Consider the following 16,844-nt stretch of genomic DNA (forward strand, 5'->3'; position numbering starts at 1 on the left):
TACTGAAATTATACAACTCACATATATTGTAGGGCAACACAGTACTTTCTAAAAAATCATATCCAGAGTACAGTTTGTTATCAGAGTTTAAGACAACTTGAAGGTATGAATTATTGTCAAGTGGAAAGAAGCTTAGTTTTTCTAAAGTGGTTTTAAAATTAAAACTACTTTATTCAACAATATAAAGGAGTGGAAAGGCTGCTTTTGTATCCAGCTCTTCTGACTCAGTATTTTGCAGCACCTCCTTTTACTTCTCGTTTAATCATCTCAGATAAAGAGAATTAAGATCCATTTTCAAGTCTTAAGGATTTAGTTCTTGACTTCAACTGTCAAAGATGTAACTCTGGAAAATGGTATGTGCAATTCCATAGGTTTAGATCAGATAAAAATGTATTAATAACTAAGGAAAGCAGTTTCCAGTAGCAGTACATCAACGATTTTGTTTTCATTTTCCTTCAAAATTCTATTTTGTTTGTTGTTCCAATGTGATAAAACGAAGAAGAGTTATTTCTGTCTTTTTTTTAAATTGCCATCAAACCAGTTAATGTTTTGATCAAGCCATTTAATCTGATCTGTGAGGAACAAGCTTGTTAAACAGCCACTGCTGCTTCTCCCATCCAGGCCCATAACGAAACTCGCACTGATTTGTCATGGTAAGCATTGACACACCAATATAATCATTCCATTGCTATTACAAGCATCATGGCTGTAAAGTAATTGTGAAATACATGACAGAGAGCCACTGGATTAATTTAAAATAACTTTGCTGTGGTGGGAAAATCTTAATTTTGACAATGTGTAGTTGCTGTGTCATCTGAACTGCTGTTTTATGTAGGGAAAAGTTTATAAAGTCTATCATAATTCCCTGAAAATACAGATGTGTGTATATTTCAGTTAAGACTGACTGCACATTTGACATAAAAGTTAACAACCTTTGACAGAAAAACTAACACCCAGCATTTTTTAATGATTTATGTGAAATTCCAGGGCGAGAACTGATTCCTCAGAGGTGTTTCCCCATATGAATCTCTCTCCAAACCAGTTCTGAGGTCTAGAAAATTAGGTGTGATAATACTTTAAGCAGCTTTGTTGTTGGTGTTGAAACAAAGGTGGAAGTTGCTGAAACACCACTGAGACAAAGTAGATGAGATCAATTAAAAAAAAAAAAGTTTGCCAAATGTTGGCATGTGCAAAATATTTATTGGATTTAAAAAGATTTAAAGTTCATGCCAAAATTGTAAACAGAACTTGACATTTACACAGCAGCTGACTTTCTCATAACTTAAGGAAGGATTTTTCTTCCAAGTGGAAACACGGGTAAAAGGAGTTACAGTTAAGCAACGTCAGAAAGACTGACTTTGTGGAAATAATAGCACCAGATTAAAATACAAATGCAGTGCATGTATTGGCATGTGGAAGGAGTGTGTGAATAGACTAAATAGTTCATTGTCTTAGCATAATCTCTCACGCACACACAAAGTGAAAAACATGGCCTTTGATATTTGGAGATCATTTTCTGCCTGGGTAAAAATTAAGAGATATATGTATTTTATTTTTTTTTAATTAACCAGCTCCTCAATTATCTGTACCCTCTACACCTCTGACCAACTGTCCTCTCTGCAGGATGAGGACACATATTCATTTTGACGCCATGAACAGTGAGGTGAAAAGGAGGGAAAAAAATGATCAAGGCTTAATGTTGCCTGCAAAAGGCAACATTTTAGTCGAGACTAAATCTGTTCATGCAAATTGGTTGTTTGAAAATGATGCCATCAAAGATAAATACGGTGAAGGGTCTGTGACTCTATGAGCTTTTTTCAATGAGGTGATGCAAAAGTCTATCCAGAATTCAATAAGCAGGTATCAGCTTCGGTCCACACCAGAGATTTGTTAAAACATTCTTGAAATTCATCTCGTTTTTCTTTTCAGTAAATGTACTTTTTACATTTTTTAAAAATATTCATCATATTGCAATAAAATATGATTTTAAGAACTTTTGCAGGAAGTGCCAATTAATGTGACTTTTGAAAGCAAAATAGTTGGTCTGTGTGGATTTAAACTGACAGTGCAACACAGTGATCTTCAGTAGCACACAGACATTTAACATTTCATTTCATCATCTGAAAAAATTACACCTATTCCACTGAAAACACTATTTACAAATAATAAAAAAAGATTTGAATTGTACATGGTAATGCCAACAGTATACTGAATACAAAAGGACACAAACTGCTGAAGAATTGACGACCTGATTGCATTACTCAAACAAAGTTTACTTTTCACAACAGAATGTTAAAGTAAACTTAAAAGAAATGACTTCACATTCATTTTTTGAAGATTTACATTCAAAATTGTCCAGGATTATCCTTTTATATTTTCAGAATGGCTTGTTCAAATAAATTTTATGGAAGAAGATGTTAAGCATTCCCTGTATGCATGCAGGAAGCAGGCTTTGATTACTGAATTTAAACTGTTGCTTAAAAGATTATTCAGAGAATTTTTCCAACTGGTTTAGCAAGCTCTGCTTTCCATGTTATCATAAAATATGCATACTTACACGTTATTGTAATGACAACAAGCTCAAACAGGAACTCTCATCATTCAACACTTGTTTTTTTAAGTGAAAATTAAGATGGAATCATTACATATAAACTCATAAATACAAGACTTCCAAGACGTCATTGAATTGCACAGTTGACCATATTATGTTGATATTCACATTACTTAAAAGATTTTTTTTAAAATTGGTAAATCTTGAAGGAGTACATTGTTCATACATGTTCATTTGACTGTAACTTGTTTGCCTGAAATCCTTCACCTTGTAAATTTCAATGGGAACTTTTGTAACAAAAGCTAATATTCACAATGTTTTGCTAATCTCTGTCCAGTCATTCGCTCATGGTCCATTTAATTAAAGTGAAGCCCTCTGAGAAAACCCAAGATTTTAACAAACTCATCTCAGATATTCATCTCTCTTTTATCCCTGTTTCTGTTTGTGGGCCTAGCCATTAAGCCTCTGCGTAACCACTTCTCTGTACATGATAGAGATGTACACAAACAGGAGGAGGATCACAAAGAAGTCGTCCATGAAGCCCAGAAGGCCGAAAAGAGCTTCTGGGAGAATGTCGAGTGGCGAGGCCAGGTAAGTGATGGCACCAATAAGACAGAGAAGAATTCGAATCCGGAACATCCAGAAGAGTCCGCCCACAGAAAACATCTCCCTGAAGGCATGACGGAGCAGGGTGGGGACGTCCCGCAGCCTGTCCATAAGCTGGCAGGAGGAAAACAGACAAGATATAAAACTATGAAAAGGAGTCTTGTAAACCCGGGCCACACTCACTGGCATCCACTGCAGATATGAAGAAAAGAAAAACTCTAAAAGTAGAAAATATGCATTTCTAGCAAAAATGAAGTGTGAATGATGTAAACTGAAAGTCACTGCTGAAAATATCAAAACTACTTGAAGCCAAGTGCAGAACAGTTGCTGAAATAAGCAGAGCAGCAGAAAAAGAACAGTCTGCAAATCTTACACAGCAAAACTGTCTGCCTAAAATGGATAACAACTTTAAATCGATGCTAAAACCTCAGATAATCAGTTTTAAAAAATGTTGCAAAACATACTGCTCACTGACCTAAAGTGTAAGATCATAGCTAACATGAGCTAAAAAGATTATGTTAGCATAAATGCAACTATTATTAGCATGCCAACTAACATTAACTTAGACTCTATAAAGTTATTAAAGTTTTATCTTAAAGTTGTCCATTATAGTGTTGGGTTTGTCTTCTTCTTGAAGAATAAAATAAATACATACAGTCAAAGTACAAGGTGATTTTTTTTTAAATAAAAATTTCAATTGAGATTATGTTGCTCCAAAAAAAGAATAGATTTCCTTAAGGTTACACAACTGAACATGACAGACACTCCAAGACTATGTATATATTACATAGTATATTCTTATAAATGTATATTCTTCACATGTTTTTCTTCATACGGGAAATACAAATATATTGAGGAAAGGTAATATGAGAATTATATTTCAATACTTCAATTGCGATATAATAAAAAGATTTTTAAAGATCTCCATAGCTTATGTAAATGCAACCTGAATAAGAAAAAAAAAAAAGACTCACAGATCTTGGCTGACCAGAAAATCTTCGGTTGTAATCGTTGATGTCTCGTAAAATAAGCTGAGGTTCGGCCTCGCCATCCTGAACCCTCTGAGGAGCGGCATGCTCATGAAATAATGGGAACAGAAGTGTTACCTAAAAAAATTACAAACAAAATACATGTCTAAGACAAATAACATAATCCAAAAACACAACTTCACAAAACATTTCTAAGAATCACTGAAATTAAACCAGTTGCTGATCAAGTGTAACAGATCTTTTATAATTACTTTAATTTCACAATGGTATTCAAGATTTTCCGGCAAACTCAAAAGAATTGTGCAGGTCAGGCAAAACTTAGTCTTCATAAGAAGCAACTGCTGGTTTAACTGTAAAACCCACAAGATTTGTTTTTCCCACAAACTTTACAGGTATTAAAACATAACAATGGCATGATTGTAATAAGGTAATCGTATGGCATCGTATCAATCACCATTTGTCTGCAGATCGGGCAGTTGATCGCACCCAGCCAGGTGCCATACCTCCAATAAGCTATAAGGCAGGAACCTATCAAAAAGACAACACATTAAACAGCAATATTGAGAAAACTAATGTTGTACAAATGTGAAGGGGAAAAAAATGACATTAATGACTCTACCAACTCATTGTTTCCTGTTTCTTACTATACTGGCCATGCCAGAAACACATGAATTTGTAAAACAGTCCACATAATTACCACAGAAAAGGTGCCCACAGTTGGTCTCCACAGGCAGCACAGCCTGTTGTAAACACACAGGGCAAGACATGTCTGTATAATACTGCTGTCGAGCCTCTGCCTGCGGATTTTCATCCTAAGAAGAAGAAAAATAGAAATGACTCAGTCATTTGCACTTTATACAAATATGTAGATGTAATTGAAAAAAAATTATAGTAATCATGGCATTTCAACAAAGCTATACCTAAAAATTATAAGTTTTTTTCCTCACCCAAATAACATTTAAATAGAGCTAATCTTCCCTGGTAAAATCATCAAGAATAAATATAAAAACAAAATTTATGTAAAACAAACAAAAAAAAGGAACGAAAACATGGGAAGCACTTTTATTGCACTATATATTAAAATCAAAAGTTTAGTTTTATGACATGTTAAAATTATTGGAAAGAAATCAAACTGATTTCAAAGTAGTATTTTCCCTTTTTCATATTTCCTATATTTCCAATTGCAAATGTTTAGTTAAAAAACATTTAAGTCTCGTTTTCCTCCTTACCTGCTCAGTTTGGAGCTGCTGTCGGACAGCTCGTACGTGCTCCTGATTTTCTGGATGGATATTCTGTTCTTCCTGTCTGTAAAGAACAAAAGGAAGTTTTTTAGTAACAAGATTCAAACAAGATCACAGGAAGATTGAAGGTGATTTCTCTCATTACATGAGGAGACTGCACCTGGGATTGTTTTGTTGACAGCTGGTTTGTAACCTATATGCATGTGTTGGTTTCAAAACACTATGAAATATAAATCAGTAAGAAAGAAATACCTAGCTGAATTTTTATATCAAGAATGATACTTCTGTGACCCCTTATTGTGCACCTTTTTTTTTTTTTGGTTTTTTTTAACAAATTTCCCAAAACAATTTAAATTAACCAGCCTAACTTAGTGGTTTACCTGCAGAGCAAAGTGAAGATGCCTGCAAGGAAGGTGAAACTGACGACCACTACAAACAAAACCTGGTTGCTAACACCCTCAATGATGGTGTCCTCATCTTGGATCAGGTAGTCCAAGTCCCCACCTCGACCATCCTCCATTATCCACACTCATAGCCTGCAACAATGAACACAGGAAAGAAGAGGAAAGTGTAGGCTACCGTCTTCACAGTTTTCTTTGACACTTTTATTTAGATCGAGGAATCATATCATATTTGTAACAAGCAGAAAAATTACATTTTCAGAACAACTAGAGCTAGAATATAAGATGCAGAAAGCAAAGATTAAGTATGAAAATACAAAAGGAAATGTAGGTGAGTGGTTCCCCCAGCAGCTGCTAGGCTTAACTAAGGGTGGGACCCCAAATTAAGTTGTGCTCATGGCTTCATAAAACATTTAGCCACCTTTGTATCAAACTCAAAGTGCACATTTTAATGGATTCTTGTTGCAATGCATGCATTTTATTTTTTAAAATTCAAAGAATGAACTCAAAGGATCGCTTACATTGTAAGCAGAGCTAACACAAAAGGTATTGAAATATAACGACAATACTTTTTAAAGCAGGCATGTCAAACTTCAGTCCTCAAGGGTCGCTGTCCTGCAGGTTTTAGATGTGCCACAGGTACAAAACACTGAAATGGCTTAATTACCGCCTCCTTGTGTATATAAGTTCTCCAGAGCCTTGCTAATAACCTAATTATTCTATACAGGTGTGGTGCAGGAAGCAGAGGCACATCTAAAAGTGGCAGGACAGAGGCCCGTAAGCTCTGGAGTTTGACACCTGTGTTTTAGTGCAATTTCAGGAACAAACAACACTTTAATCCCATTCCAAGTTTCATGTCAAAACAAAATGGGGGCGAGATTGTTAAGAAGTATTTTGGTGATTGCGTCATTGACAGGCTCACCGAACACCAAGGCCGAGCTTCTATTTTTCGAAACTAAAATGAGTGAACAGGGGTTGGCTCGTTCGCAAAAAGCCATGTAACACTTGAGAATACTAAAGATGCTTGTTAAGCCGTGAAAGCTCAGAGGAGTTTAAACACCAAGGGAAGAGAAAATGTGGTTATTGTTTAAAACTATCTAAGCATTTCTACACAGCAGCTGTGAAAGAGTCAAATAATTACAAAGTTTTACTTAAGCAACATAACTCAAAACGTAAAAATATAAATTACAAGCTTAAACTTACACCGAGCAGGGTACTTACCAATAAAGCCTATTTTTACCCGAATATCTTTCTGCAGCCGTAACCTGTCAAGTCCATTCACCCCGTCCAGGCATTTTTCTTATGTATTTTAGTAAGTTAGCCAAGTGCCCATATCACATATCATTGCATGGACAGCTGATAGCAGCTTACTCTGCTTCCTCATTCTCTTTGTTACATTCTTGTTGTTAGGATGTATTACCGCCACCTGGTGTGCTGGAGTGAGAGCTTTCGTTTCACTACAGATCACCGATGGAATGTCAGTCCAATATTAATCCTGCCTCATAAATATATGCTTAATAAAAGAAACAAAAATTATGAAGTCATTATTACCCAGTTAAACATAACATTGAAACTGGACCTTTAAATGTTTACTTTTTCAAAGAATGATAATTCACAGTCTAAGCACTAGGGGGCAATAGCGGTGCCTACAGCGTGGTGTCCTCGAACGAATAAGTAGTCACACTAATACAGTGGTACCCAAAGTGTAGTAATCTATCGTGGACTACAGGAAAAGGTGAACTTCTCTTGAGCGGACTTCTCCAGAGGTAGAAAATGCCTCGTTATGCACAGTTAGTTATGGGCCCAGCTGGAAGCGGCAAGGTAAATCTCCTGGTCTGTGGTGAGAGGTTGTGCTATGTTGTTCGGCTAACATGTTGTGATGCGGCGTGAGGCTGTACTGTCTTCTACATAAAAATAAAACATGTAAGTCTTTTTAATACAGCTTTTTATTATTGTTATTATTATTATTATTTCAGAGTACCTACTGCTCCACCATGGTTCAGCACGCAGAGTCGTTAAACCGCTCAGTTCAGGTGGTGAACCTGGACCCTGCTGCAGAGTATTTTAATTACCCAGTTATGGCAGGTAAGTTTTTTTTTTTTTAAGATGTATGTCTAATAGGAATACACATTACCAAGGAGATATGAATTAAATTAAACTAGGAAAATGTTAGTGCCATAATACATTTAACACGCTATGTTCTGTTTCTGTTTTCTCAGACATTCGTGAACTCATTCAGGTGGATGACGTCATGGAAGATGACTCTCTGAGATTTGGCCCTAATGGAGGCCTGGTCTTCTGTATGGAGTACTTTGCCAACAACTTTGACTGGCTGGAGGAAAGTCTGGGCCACGTAGAAGATGACTACATATTGTTTGATTGCCCAGGTAAATGTTCTGCATCGGAGTCAAGTTTTAATGAATGTGGAAACTTTATTAGGTTAGAGTTTATTTTAAAAACTAATTTAATTTTAAAGCACAGTGTTTTTAAAATCAATGTTCATGTGAAATGGGAAGAAAAGATGGAAACTGACAAGGAAAGCAGCAACACTGAACTAGCTGCTGGAATTTCTTGCAAGTACTTTTTATGTTGTAGGAGTAACAACAATGTTTCATAATCTATATATCAGCAAAGCAGCTGCAAGGCAGAATCCTTTTCTTCCAAAGAAACTCAAATTTGCCCTAAACCTGTAGGAGAATGAGTTATGTTTTGATCAGACCTAACTTGAACCAGTAAGGCATTTAAAAAGTATGCTTTGAACAAACATGCTGTTTTTTAACTGAAATTTTAGATTTGTTTATATTTCATTAGAATTTTTACAGGATATGTGTAACATTAAAGTTGGAAAAATTTTACCAGCTATTGATCTTGGTCATGTGTATATACATAAAACTTGGCAGGTTTTAATAAGAGTCTGTGCAGTTCTTAGATCCACCTTGGCTGTTATTTATGGAAAAGTGTCAGCTATTCATGACTGATGCAGCTCTACTCACACTTTACCAGGTCAGATTGAACTTTACACACACCTCCCTGTGATGAGGCAGCTGGTGGAGCAGCTCCAGCAGTGGGAGTTTCGAGTTTGCGGCGTCTTTTTGGTTGACTCGCAGTTTATGGTCGAGTCTTTTAAGGTAACTTTTTCTCTGTTTTTTTTTTTCTTTCCTTATTTTTTATTTATTTTTTGCTGAAGCAATATTCAAATGAACCTAACTTACTTTTAACATGCACTGATGTTTCCGTTGTCTTGCATTGAAGTTCATCTCTGGAGTTATGGCGGCCCTCAGTGCAATGGTGTCACTAGAAATTCCTCAAGTAAATGTCATGACAAAAATGGACCTGCTTGCGCCAAAAGCTAAGAAGGAAATTGAAAAGTAAGTTAGTAAGAATAAAACACTGAATACTTACCAACTTCAATGAGGCTACATTTTATTTGTTAGATTCACAACAGTAACCTTATCTGCTTTGTTATGAACCTTGCTTATCCGTGTCTTCATATGGAGTTTTAAAATATTTTGTTATATATTTACAAGGTACTTGGATCCAGACATGTACTCCATGATGGAAGATAACTCTGACACTTTCAGAAGCAAAAAGTTCAAAAAGCTTACTAAAGCAATTTGTGGATTGGTAAGTTGAGTCCTAGTTTTGGTGTTTGATGAGATTGTTGTAGTTTTATATTCAGAAAACTAAGATTGTTTATGTCTCCAGATAGATGACTACAGCATGGTAAGGTTCCTGCCTTTTGACCGTACAGATGAGGAGGGGATAAACATAGTTCTGCAGCACATTGACTTCTCCATACAGTATGGAGAGGATCTGGAGGTTAAGGAGCCTAAGGTAAAATGACAAACCAAAACATTGGACACTTACTGAAACTGAATAATTATTATAACACAGTTCCTTGCAGTGGAGCTTTGGAACCGAGTTCAATGTGCAGCAATGTTTGCTCCAGAAGAATATAGAATTCACAGCCTTTGAGCTTTTCACATTTCTGTCCAAAGGCAGTAGACTGAGGCAAAGTAGTATATTAATTTGGAACAAAAACAGAATGCCTGGTTCTGAAACTTTCAAGTGAGGCGTTTTCTTAAAGTTTTGCCGTGTATTTAGCTTCATCCATCTTCCCTTCACACATGGTATTTTGCATTTAGGCTAGACAGTTCAAATTGGGGCTCTTTGTGTTACTGAATACATTTTAGCTGGTTCTCTGAAAGAAGTGGTGCTTGGTTAACTGTCAGCTCATGTGAACATGCAGGTTTGCATTTACCATACTTAAAAACAAAATGTTTAGTAAATTACATTCAAGTTTATGGTTGTAATGCAATAAAATATGAAAAAAAAATCAAGGGTGTATGAATAATCATGGAAGGCTTTGTGTGTGTTTGTGTTTATATTTTTATATAATCGTGACTTTTATGCTTTCCCTATTGACAGGAAGTTGACGAAGAGCAGTCCAACTTAAATTATGACGAGATCTTTCAAGACAAAGTCAACAGCTGAGGATTTGCCATAAATGAAGTTCAACTGTTGGATATTCATTGCATGAATATTTGTGAAAAACTGACTGGACTTGCCTGAAAGTATTTTGTTTCTTCTTTTAAATAACTTATAAAATTTAAAGGAACCTCAGTTTTATGTTCTGTTATTTTAGAGTGGTGTACACGTGTAAATCTTTGACCTTTGGTTGATTTATTATCGATTTAAAAAGTAAAATATATATTTTTAAAATAAAATATTTCATACACAACACAGACAACTTAACCGTGTTTTTTTTAATTGGGGGCTGGGAGGACAACAGATGTGAAGGGGGGGAAAAAAGAGCTTGTGCGCGCCACCACGTGGCTGCAACGCAACACGACACGTGGCCACTTCCTGTAAAGCTGAAGGGTGGAACAAGCGGAAGCAGAGGCTTCGGGGGTGCCTGTACGTTTTTCCTGCTGAGCAGTTGGATTTATATTTCATTCAATATGCCGGTGAGTATATCCTGTGCGATGGACGACAAATATAAGCTTTCAGCTCACTGTTAGGAGTCAAGAATCTCTAGAAATACGCTACTAGATGTTGAATCCGTTTTTAACGTTAGCTCTCGAAACAAATCTAGCACAGTACGCTAGCTACTTTAGCATTCGCTTCATAGCTGCTAGTGGCTGACTCGCGACAGTACACACATTCATCTCTGTCATTGTACTGTTTTTAATGAGTTTAGCATTTTATATACACGTATGTGAAACGTTTATTACCACCGATGAAAAGCCGCGTTCATTCCGGGGGACTATAAATTAACAAACGTATTCGACAAAAATGACAGGACTTCTCTTTTTTTTTTCTTCAGGCTTATCACTCAAGCTTGATGGTCCCTGAAACCAGGCTGGTGGGAAACATGGCCCTGCTTCCCGTCAAAACACAGTTCAAGGGACCAGCAAGAAGAGACGGTGAGGGTTCCTTCATCATTGTTTTTCAGAAACGTATCCACATATTGTTGGGCGTTCTGCAGAGATGTGCGTTGTTGTTGCATGCATTGAGTTCCTGATTCATGACTGAGCTACACTTCCTTATATGGTCTGAAGAATGCAAACTAAAGTGGTACCTTTCCTCAAACTTCTGCATTTTGATTTATACATCTCATAATTGCACAGTTCTGATACCTGTATACGTAATTGAGTCATTTCAGTACTAAAACAATAAAGATTTGTGTAAGAAATTGGTTAATATGTCTAATGAAAAAATTTGTTTTTATTATTCCAGGCATAGATTCTGACATCATAGATGAAGCAATCTACTACTTCAAGGCCAATGTTTTCTTTAAGAATTACGAAATCAAGGTAAGAGATCAAGAAATCACAAAAAAATTTAATTATGAACCTTTATGCACTCTTAATAGAGTGCATAAAGGTAATGTGTGTGTATGTTTGTGACAATGTAATGTTGTTGATTAACTCTCTGTTTTCTTAAAACTATACAATGAGGTTAGGGACTTTAAGAAACACAAAGACAAAAAGCTAGAGTTCCCAAAAACGCTTAAAAGCTTATTTTGTAATTGTAACCAAATGGAGCTCAATTGTGACGCATACAGCTTGTGCCTTGGTAATCTGTGTCTTTCAGCAGCTGAGTATTTCATGTTTCTCCACATGCCCTGGCTTGCTTTATCTTGTACCTTTGTAACAACACAGTCTTGTAGGAGTTGCTTTGGATTTTTAAAGGCAAAAGAATTTTTAAAGGCATGACAGGAAAGGCTCATCATTGAGCCTTTCCTGTCATGCTTGTCACCCTTGAGTAGTTATATTCATTGAAATCCTGAAGTCCAAACATCTGTCACCAGAATAGCTTACTTTATATTACAGATTCATGCACTGGTTCTGCAAGTTTTGTTATTCTACATGTAAGAAAATGTTTTATTTTTGAGCGTTTAACTCTTTTATAAAGCCAAAATAAGAGGCTGTTTGCAACTTAGTATCCATCTGTCTATTTTTGCCTCTGAAGGTTAAACTCTTTTACAAAGATTTTTTTTTCTTTCTGTGGGATGCATGGTAAGTTGTTGGGCTGCATGAGATAGAAAATTAAGCTCTTGCAGCCCTTAAATATGGTTGTGATAATGCATGTGTCCTCACTTTTTATTGTTCATCACCACATGCCAACTGAGATGCTTAAGCTGGATGGATCATCTCAGTTGGCAGGATCTATGTTGAATGCTTGTCAAAAGCAGATGAAAATCCTTCCTATTGACCAAATATATTATCGGCAAAAAGAGTTTGAGGTGATATTAAAACCTGCATCCAAGCTCTTCCTTGCAATTGCAGCATTGCACACACACTGTTATTGCAATATAATATATTGTGCAGCTCTCATCATCGGTTTTTAATAATAATAAAGTTACGTAAATTTCTTTTTCAGAATGAGGCTGACAGGACACTGATCTATGTGACACTCTATATCTCTGAATGCCTAAAGAAGCTACAGAAGGTAAATGTTTACTGTGCAGCATGATCAGTTCTTGGAGCTTGATTTTTAATTATTGTTTCCATTAAAGTAGCTATGTCTCAATAGAACATGACATGGCTTTGTATTTTTTTTTTTCTTGCACACTTTAAGGAGGAAGTGACTAATTTAAATGAATTTGGACACCTTAAAATTGATGATTTGGGTTTATGTATAAATCTTGCAGTGCAGCTCTAGGAGCCAAGGAGAAAAGGAGATGTACACTCTGGGCATCACAAACTTTCCCATTCCTGGAGAACCTGGCTTCCCTCTTAATGCTATGTATGCCAAGCCCGGAAACAAGCAGGAGGACGGTGAGAGAGACCTTTGATATTGTGACAAGCATAAGCTTGTTTGTGTGGAGATTTTAACAGTGGTGGAGATGTTCTGCTGCTGTTTAAAGGCAGAGAGCATACACATTGATTAGTTTAAAAGTCCCTGTGTAACAGTCTTAACAATAGCACCAAAAGTTAAGTCAGTACTGCAAATAATAGCTTTGAACACAATAAATGAATGCATTCTTCTATCTCAGAGACGATGAGGGCGTACCTGCAGCAGCTTCGCCAGGAGACCGGTTTAAGACTATGTGATCGTGTGTTTGACCCGCAAACAGACAAACCCAGCAAGGTAAGTCTCATACTTTTGATTTATTTAACAATTTTCACAACCACTGCAGCAACAGATTGAATCTTATATTTAATGAGGTAAACTTTGACACCAGAAAGAAATTTCAAATTCTCCAGATACCAAAGAAAGATGTTTTAGTGCTTCTTTTGACTTCTCATTGAGATTGTTTTCTGATTTTTCACAAGATGAGAGGCTTCATTTCATATAGCATTATTATTATTATTAGAAATATTATTATTATTCATTATTAGCAGAGATGGACTCAGTTAGGAAAAAAAACACCCATAATGAGATGGGCCAAAGAGTAAAAAAAGAGTAGACTTTTTTTTTTTTCCAGCGGGGCTGCAATTTGAAATACAATACATAGAAAAAGGAATTGGGAATGCTTCCATAAGACTTTATGTACTGTGTACATGAAGCATACTGCTAAGCAAATATCCATTTTGTTGAAACGCTCGTGAGGCTCTCTCCCTGAAACTAGACACAGTGTAGAGGAGAGGCTGATTATTCTGGCTCTAAATTCATGATGTCATAAGATGAAATGACTAAAGCAGATATTTTAAATGCTGCCGTTTTCCTGCTTACAAACCAATATACTTCCCTTTTGATTTTAAATATAGACAGCTGTTTTAGTTCTGTAATAAACGTAAACAGCTTTGCATCATGAGAACTCAAATTTTGTACTTTGAAATTTTGTACTTGAGAATACTTGAGAGGATACAAAATTCATATAGATCACTTTTTATATTAAACAGCACTGTTTGAAGTCTGTAATGCAGTTTTGAAATCAAAACTTTAATGCCAATGTTAATTAAAATTGGTACAATAAAATCATTTTGCCAGTTTTTTCCATACTAAGCAGGTAAGCAGTCCTGAAGGTAGTCCTTTACGTTATCTTGTTAAACAGCTCTTTGTTTCCTATTTCAGTTGAAAGGTTGTGTAGATTTTTAGCCCATCAATAAAATACTACAATTTAAGAATGCCAGTCTTTGTTCTAATCTTTGTGTTTTTTTGTTGTTGTTGTTGTTTTTTCAGTGGTGGCTGTGCTTTGTGAAGAAGCAGTTCATGAACAAAAGTCTCTCTGCTCCTGGACAGTGAACCAAAAGGGACACAGAGACTGCAATAAATCAAGTTTTGATTTTCTGTTAAAATTTTATACTGTTTGACGTAAAAAAATAAAATTATATGTTCACTTGTCTGGATGTTGATCATATTAGGCCGGTGTGTAATACAATAAAGAAGTTTGAGAGATTGGTAATGTTGTTTTTCGATTTGTTCTTACACATTTTTATACATGATAAAAATAAGTTTCATAGGAATCCTACTATCATAATATGTATTTGAAAACATTTGAAGGCACATTAGAAAAACAAAATCAGTTCTTTGTATATTGCATTTGTTTCCCATCTAATTTGAGTATTAATGTAAATGACAATAAGTGCAGTTAAAATACATCAATATTTACAAAAAATTGCTTGTATATTAGACTTTTATACAATATGTATGCTCTTCTTATCCTGATTCCTGCAAATTCTCAACTTATGATATAATACGTACGAGACATGGGTTAAAGAAATGTATACCTAGTCAAAGATAAGACTATATGTACTGGAAGATTTGTACATATTACTCTTATGACAGGACTACCAGGCCAGCATCATGGTGTAGTCATTGGTAGTCAGGTCTTCTCTCACTTTCTAGTCACGCTTGTCCTTACCAAGTTGATGCAAGATGAGAATATAAACATGATCATATTTCTGCCTGCTGCCATGAAAGAGGGTATAGCATAAATTCCACAGGACATCGGGATTTGACACACTCTTTGATGCCTGTTAAGAAAGGACAAATCTTATCAAAGGATTTTTTTTTTTTTCAACTGCACTGCAGTAGCATAAAAACTGCCAGAAGCAGTTTCCATGTGTCCTGGTGTGTTAAAATGTGGTGAGGCCTACACACATTTTTCTTCAATTCTATTGATTACCAAGACCGAGCTGCTTCAATTGATCTGAAATGTATTTAATTAAATCGGCTAGTAACATTTTGTTAGTAATATTTAAGCTTTTCTTTATAAAACAATATTTAAAAAGACAAACCTAGTCATAATGCCACATTGATTGAAGATGCCTAAACTCAGACCTCAAGAGTTTTGCATATTGTAAGTTCTAATCTCTCACATCGGCTTCCTCCCACAGTCCAAAAACATATCTGACTGTCAAGTTAATTGGGTTCTCTAAATTGTCCTTGGGTGTGAGTGTTTGTGTATGGTTGTTTGTTCTGTCTGTCTCTGTGTTGCTCTGCGACAGGCTGGCGACCTGTCCAGGATGTACCCTGCCCCTCGCCCAAATGTCTCGCCGGTGATGGACACCAGCACCTCTCCCGCTCCCACCAGGGACAAGCGGGTGTACAGAAAATGGATGGATTGATGACAGATCTCTCCTCCAAAACACTTGCATTAAATTTCCTCATCACTGCTCATTTGGATTTCCAAAGCCCTTTTAGTAAGTCAGTTTGATTCAGATGTAAGGACAAAACCAAAACTTGCAGAATTGTTGTTGGGCAGAGTTGAACATCTCCATCCAAAGACCTGATGGACTTTGAGATGCTTTGGCATGACTTTAAGATAGCCTAAAAGAGCAGTTGCTTTTTCATAGTTGTTCAAAATGGTTGGAATAGCTTTTTCCTCAGAAATTTAAAAACTGATTTTTGTATTTCTTCTGACTATCATTAAAGCAAAAAAAAAAAAAAAAAAATAAAAAATAAATAAAAAACCTGAGAATCTGCAATGGGACAGACTTACTTTTGTCACAACAATGTACTTTAGGATACTTTCAGTCATTCTTATACAATTCATTTCACACAGTGTTCTGTGCTTCTGCAACTTGAATAAAGTCACATTTAATGCTGAAGTATTGTGTTGAACTTTCTGGTACATCTAGGTGCCAGACTTCTTTCATAAATATAATCCTATAGGACCATGAAGGATTGTCACAGGAAGAAAATGTGCTTTACAAAACTCACAAAATGACAAAGAAGCTTGTGTTACAAGCACACTGGAGATTTGGGTGAAGTGGTAAAGTCACAACTCAACTAATGAATGTGAAATAATGATGTGAAAAGAAAATCCCACAGTAATGTGTCTTGAGGCCCAATAACAGCCACTTCTCTCAGATAGATGTCAGAATCGCTTCCAACATCCACAGAAATTCCTTCCAGTGGGTTATTATTAGGCTCTGAAGATGAGAAAGAACGCAAATTGTTTATACAATAGAACCTCGAGCAACCTGGATTTGTAAGGAGAAAACTGCAAATAATGGAAAATGGGCCAACAGAAATTGCTGCTTGATCGTTGATTTTTTATTTTTTTTTAACAGTCATCATAATGGTTGGACTGACTGTATTTTACTGTCGCAGAATAACTTTCTTTGGAATTGTTGAACTTAATATTGCCTTTTAGCTTGTT

The 16,844-nt window shown here is 35.9% G+C and overlaps 3 protein-coding genes across 3 annotated transcripts; 2 read left to right on the forward strand and 1 right to left on the reverse strand.

Annotated features, from left to right (window-relative positions):
- Nucleotides 1-2,095: 2,095 nt before the first annotated feature.
- rnf170 (ring finger protein 170) lies at nucleotides 2,096-7,159 on the reverse strand. The gene is made up of 7 exons (XM_055040757.1): nucleotides 7,010-7,159; nucleotides 5,768-5,923; nucleotides 5,376-5,451; nucleotides 4,844-4,958; nucleotides 4,601-4,674; nucleotides 4,132-4,263; nucleotides 2,096-3,271 (listed from the first exon to the last, which is right to left on the reverse strand). The coding sequence occupies exons 2-7, from the start codon at nucleotides 5,905-5,907 to the stop codon at nucleotides 3,002-3,004; spliced, it is 807 nt and encodes a 268-aa protein (XP_054896732.1). The 5' UTR covers nucleotides 5,908-5,923; nucleotides 7,010-7,159; the 3' UTR covers nucleotides 2,096-3,001.
- A 295-nt stretch (nucleotides 7,160-7,454) lies between these two features.
- gpn3 (GPN-loop GTPase 3) lies at nucleotides 7,455-10,540 on the forward strand. The gene is made up of 8 exons (XM_055040679.1): nucleotides 7,455-7,609; nucleotides 7,765-7,873; nucleotides 8,008-8,175; nucleotides 8,792-8,916; nucleotides 9,041-9,156; nucleotides 9,316-9,412; nucleotides 9,494-9,622; nucleotides 10,217-10,540. The coding sequence occupies exons 1-8, from the start codon at nucleotides 7,562-7,564 to the stop codon at nucleotides 10,280-10,282; spliced, it is 858 nt and encodes a 285-aa protein (XP_054896654.1). The 5' UTR covers nucleotides 7,455-7,561; the 3' UTR covers nucleotides 10,283-10,540.
- Nucleotides 10,541-10,637: 97 nt separating this feature from the next.
- Nucleotides 10,638-14,642, forward strand: arpc3 (actin related protein 2/3 complex, subunit 3). The gene is made up of 7 exons (XM_055040680.1): nucleotides 10,638-10,755; nucleotides 11,115-11,214; nucleotides 11,528-11,604; nucleotides 12,674-12,742; nucleotides 12,945-13,071; nucleotides 13,290-13,384; nucleotides 14,420-14,642. The coding sequence occupies exons 1-7, from the start codon at nucleotides 10,750-10,752 to the stop codon at nucleotides 14,480-14,482; spliced, it is 537 nt and encodes a 178-aa protein (XP_054896655.1). The 5' UTR covers nucleotides 10,638-10,749; the 3' UTR covers nucleotides 14,483-14,642.
- The last annotated feature ends 2,202 nt before the right edge of the window (nucleotides 14,643-16,844 follow it).

This window comes from Poeciliopsis prolifica, unplaced genomic scaffold (assembly GCF_027474105.1).
Source record: "Poeciliopsis prolifica strain line A6 unplaced genomic scaffold, Auburn_PproV2 SCAFFOLD015, whole genome shotgun sequence".
NCBI lineage: Eukaryota > Metazoa > Chordata > Actinopteri > Cyprinodontiformes > Poeciliidae > Poeciliopsis > Poeciliopsis prolifica.

Bases quoted from the DNA above. Each gene is read 5' to 3' on its own strand.
- rnf170 (XM_055040757.1), bottom strand. From the start codon at position 5,907: ATGGAGGATGGTCGAGGTGGGGACTTGGACTACCTGATCCAAGATGAG. The intron at 5,452-5,767 runs GTAAACCACTAA...TGTTCTTTACAG, and splicing joins ATCTTCACTTTGCTCTGCAG to ACAGGAAGAACAGAATATCC. The intron at 3,272-4,131 runs GTGAGTCTTTTT...TCCTCCTGCCAG, and splicing joins TTTCTGGTCAGCCAAGATCT to CTTATGGACAGGCTGCGGGA.
- gpn3 (XM_055040679.1), top strand. From the start codon at position 7,562: ATGCCTCGTTATGCACAGTTAGTTATGGGCCCAGCTGGAAGCGGCAAG. The intron at 7,610-7,764 runs GTAAATCTCCTG...TTATTATTTCAG, and splicing joins GCCCAGCTGGAAGCGGCAAG to AGTACCTACTGCTCCACCAT. The intron at 7,874-8,007 runs GTAAGTTTTTTT...CTGTTTTCTCAG, and splicing joins TAATTACCCAGTTATGGCAG to ACATTCGTGAACTCATTCAG.
- arpc3 (XM_055040680.1), top strand. The intron at 11,215-11,527 runs GTGAGGGTTCCT...TTATTATTCCAG, and splicing joins GGGACCAGCAAGAAGAGACG to GCATAGATTCTGACATCATA. The intron at 13,385-14,419 runs GTAAGTCTCATA...TTGTTTTTTCAG, and splicing joins AAACAGACAAACCCAGCAAG to TGGTGGCTGTGCTTTGTGAA.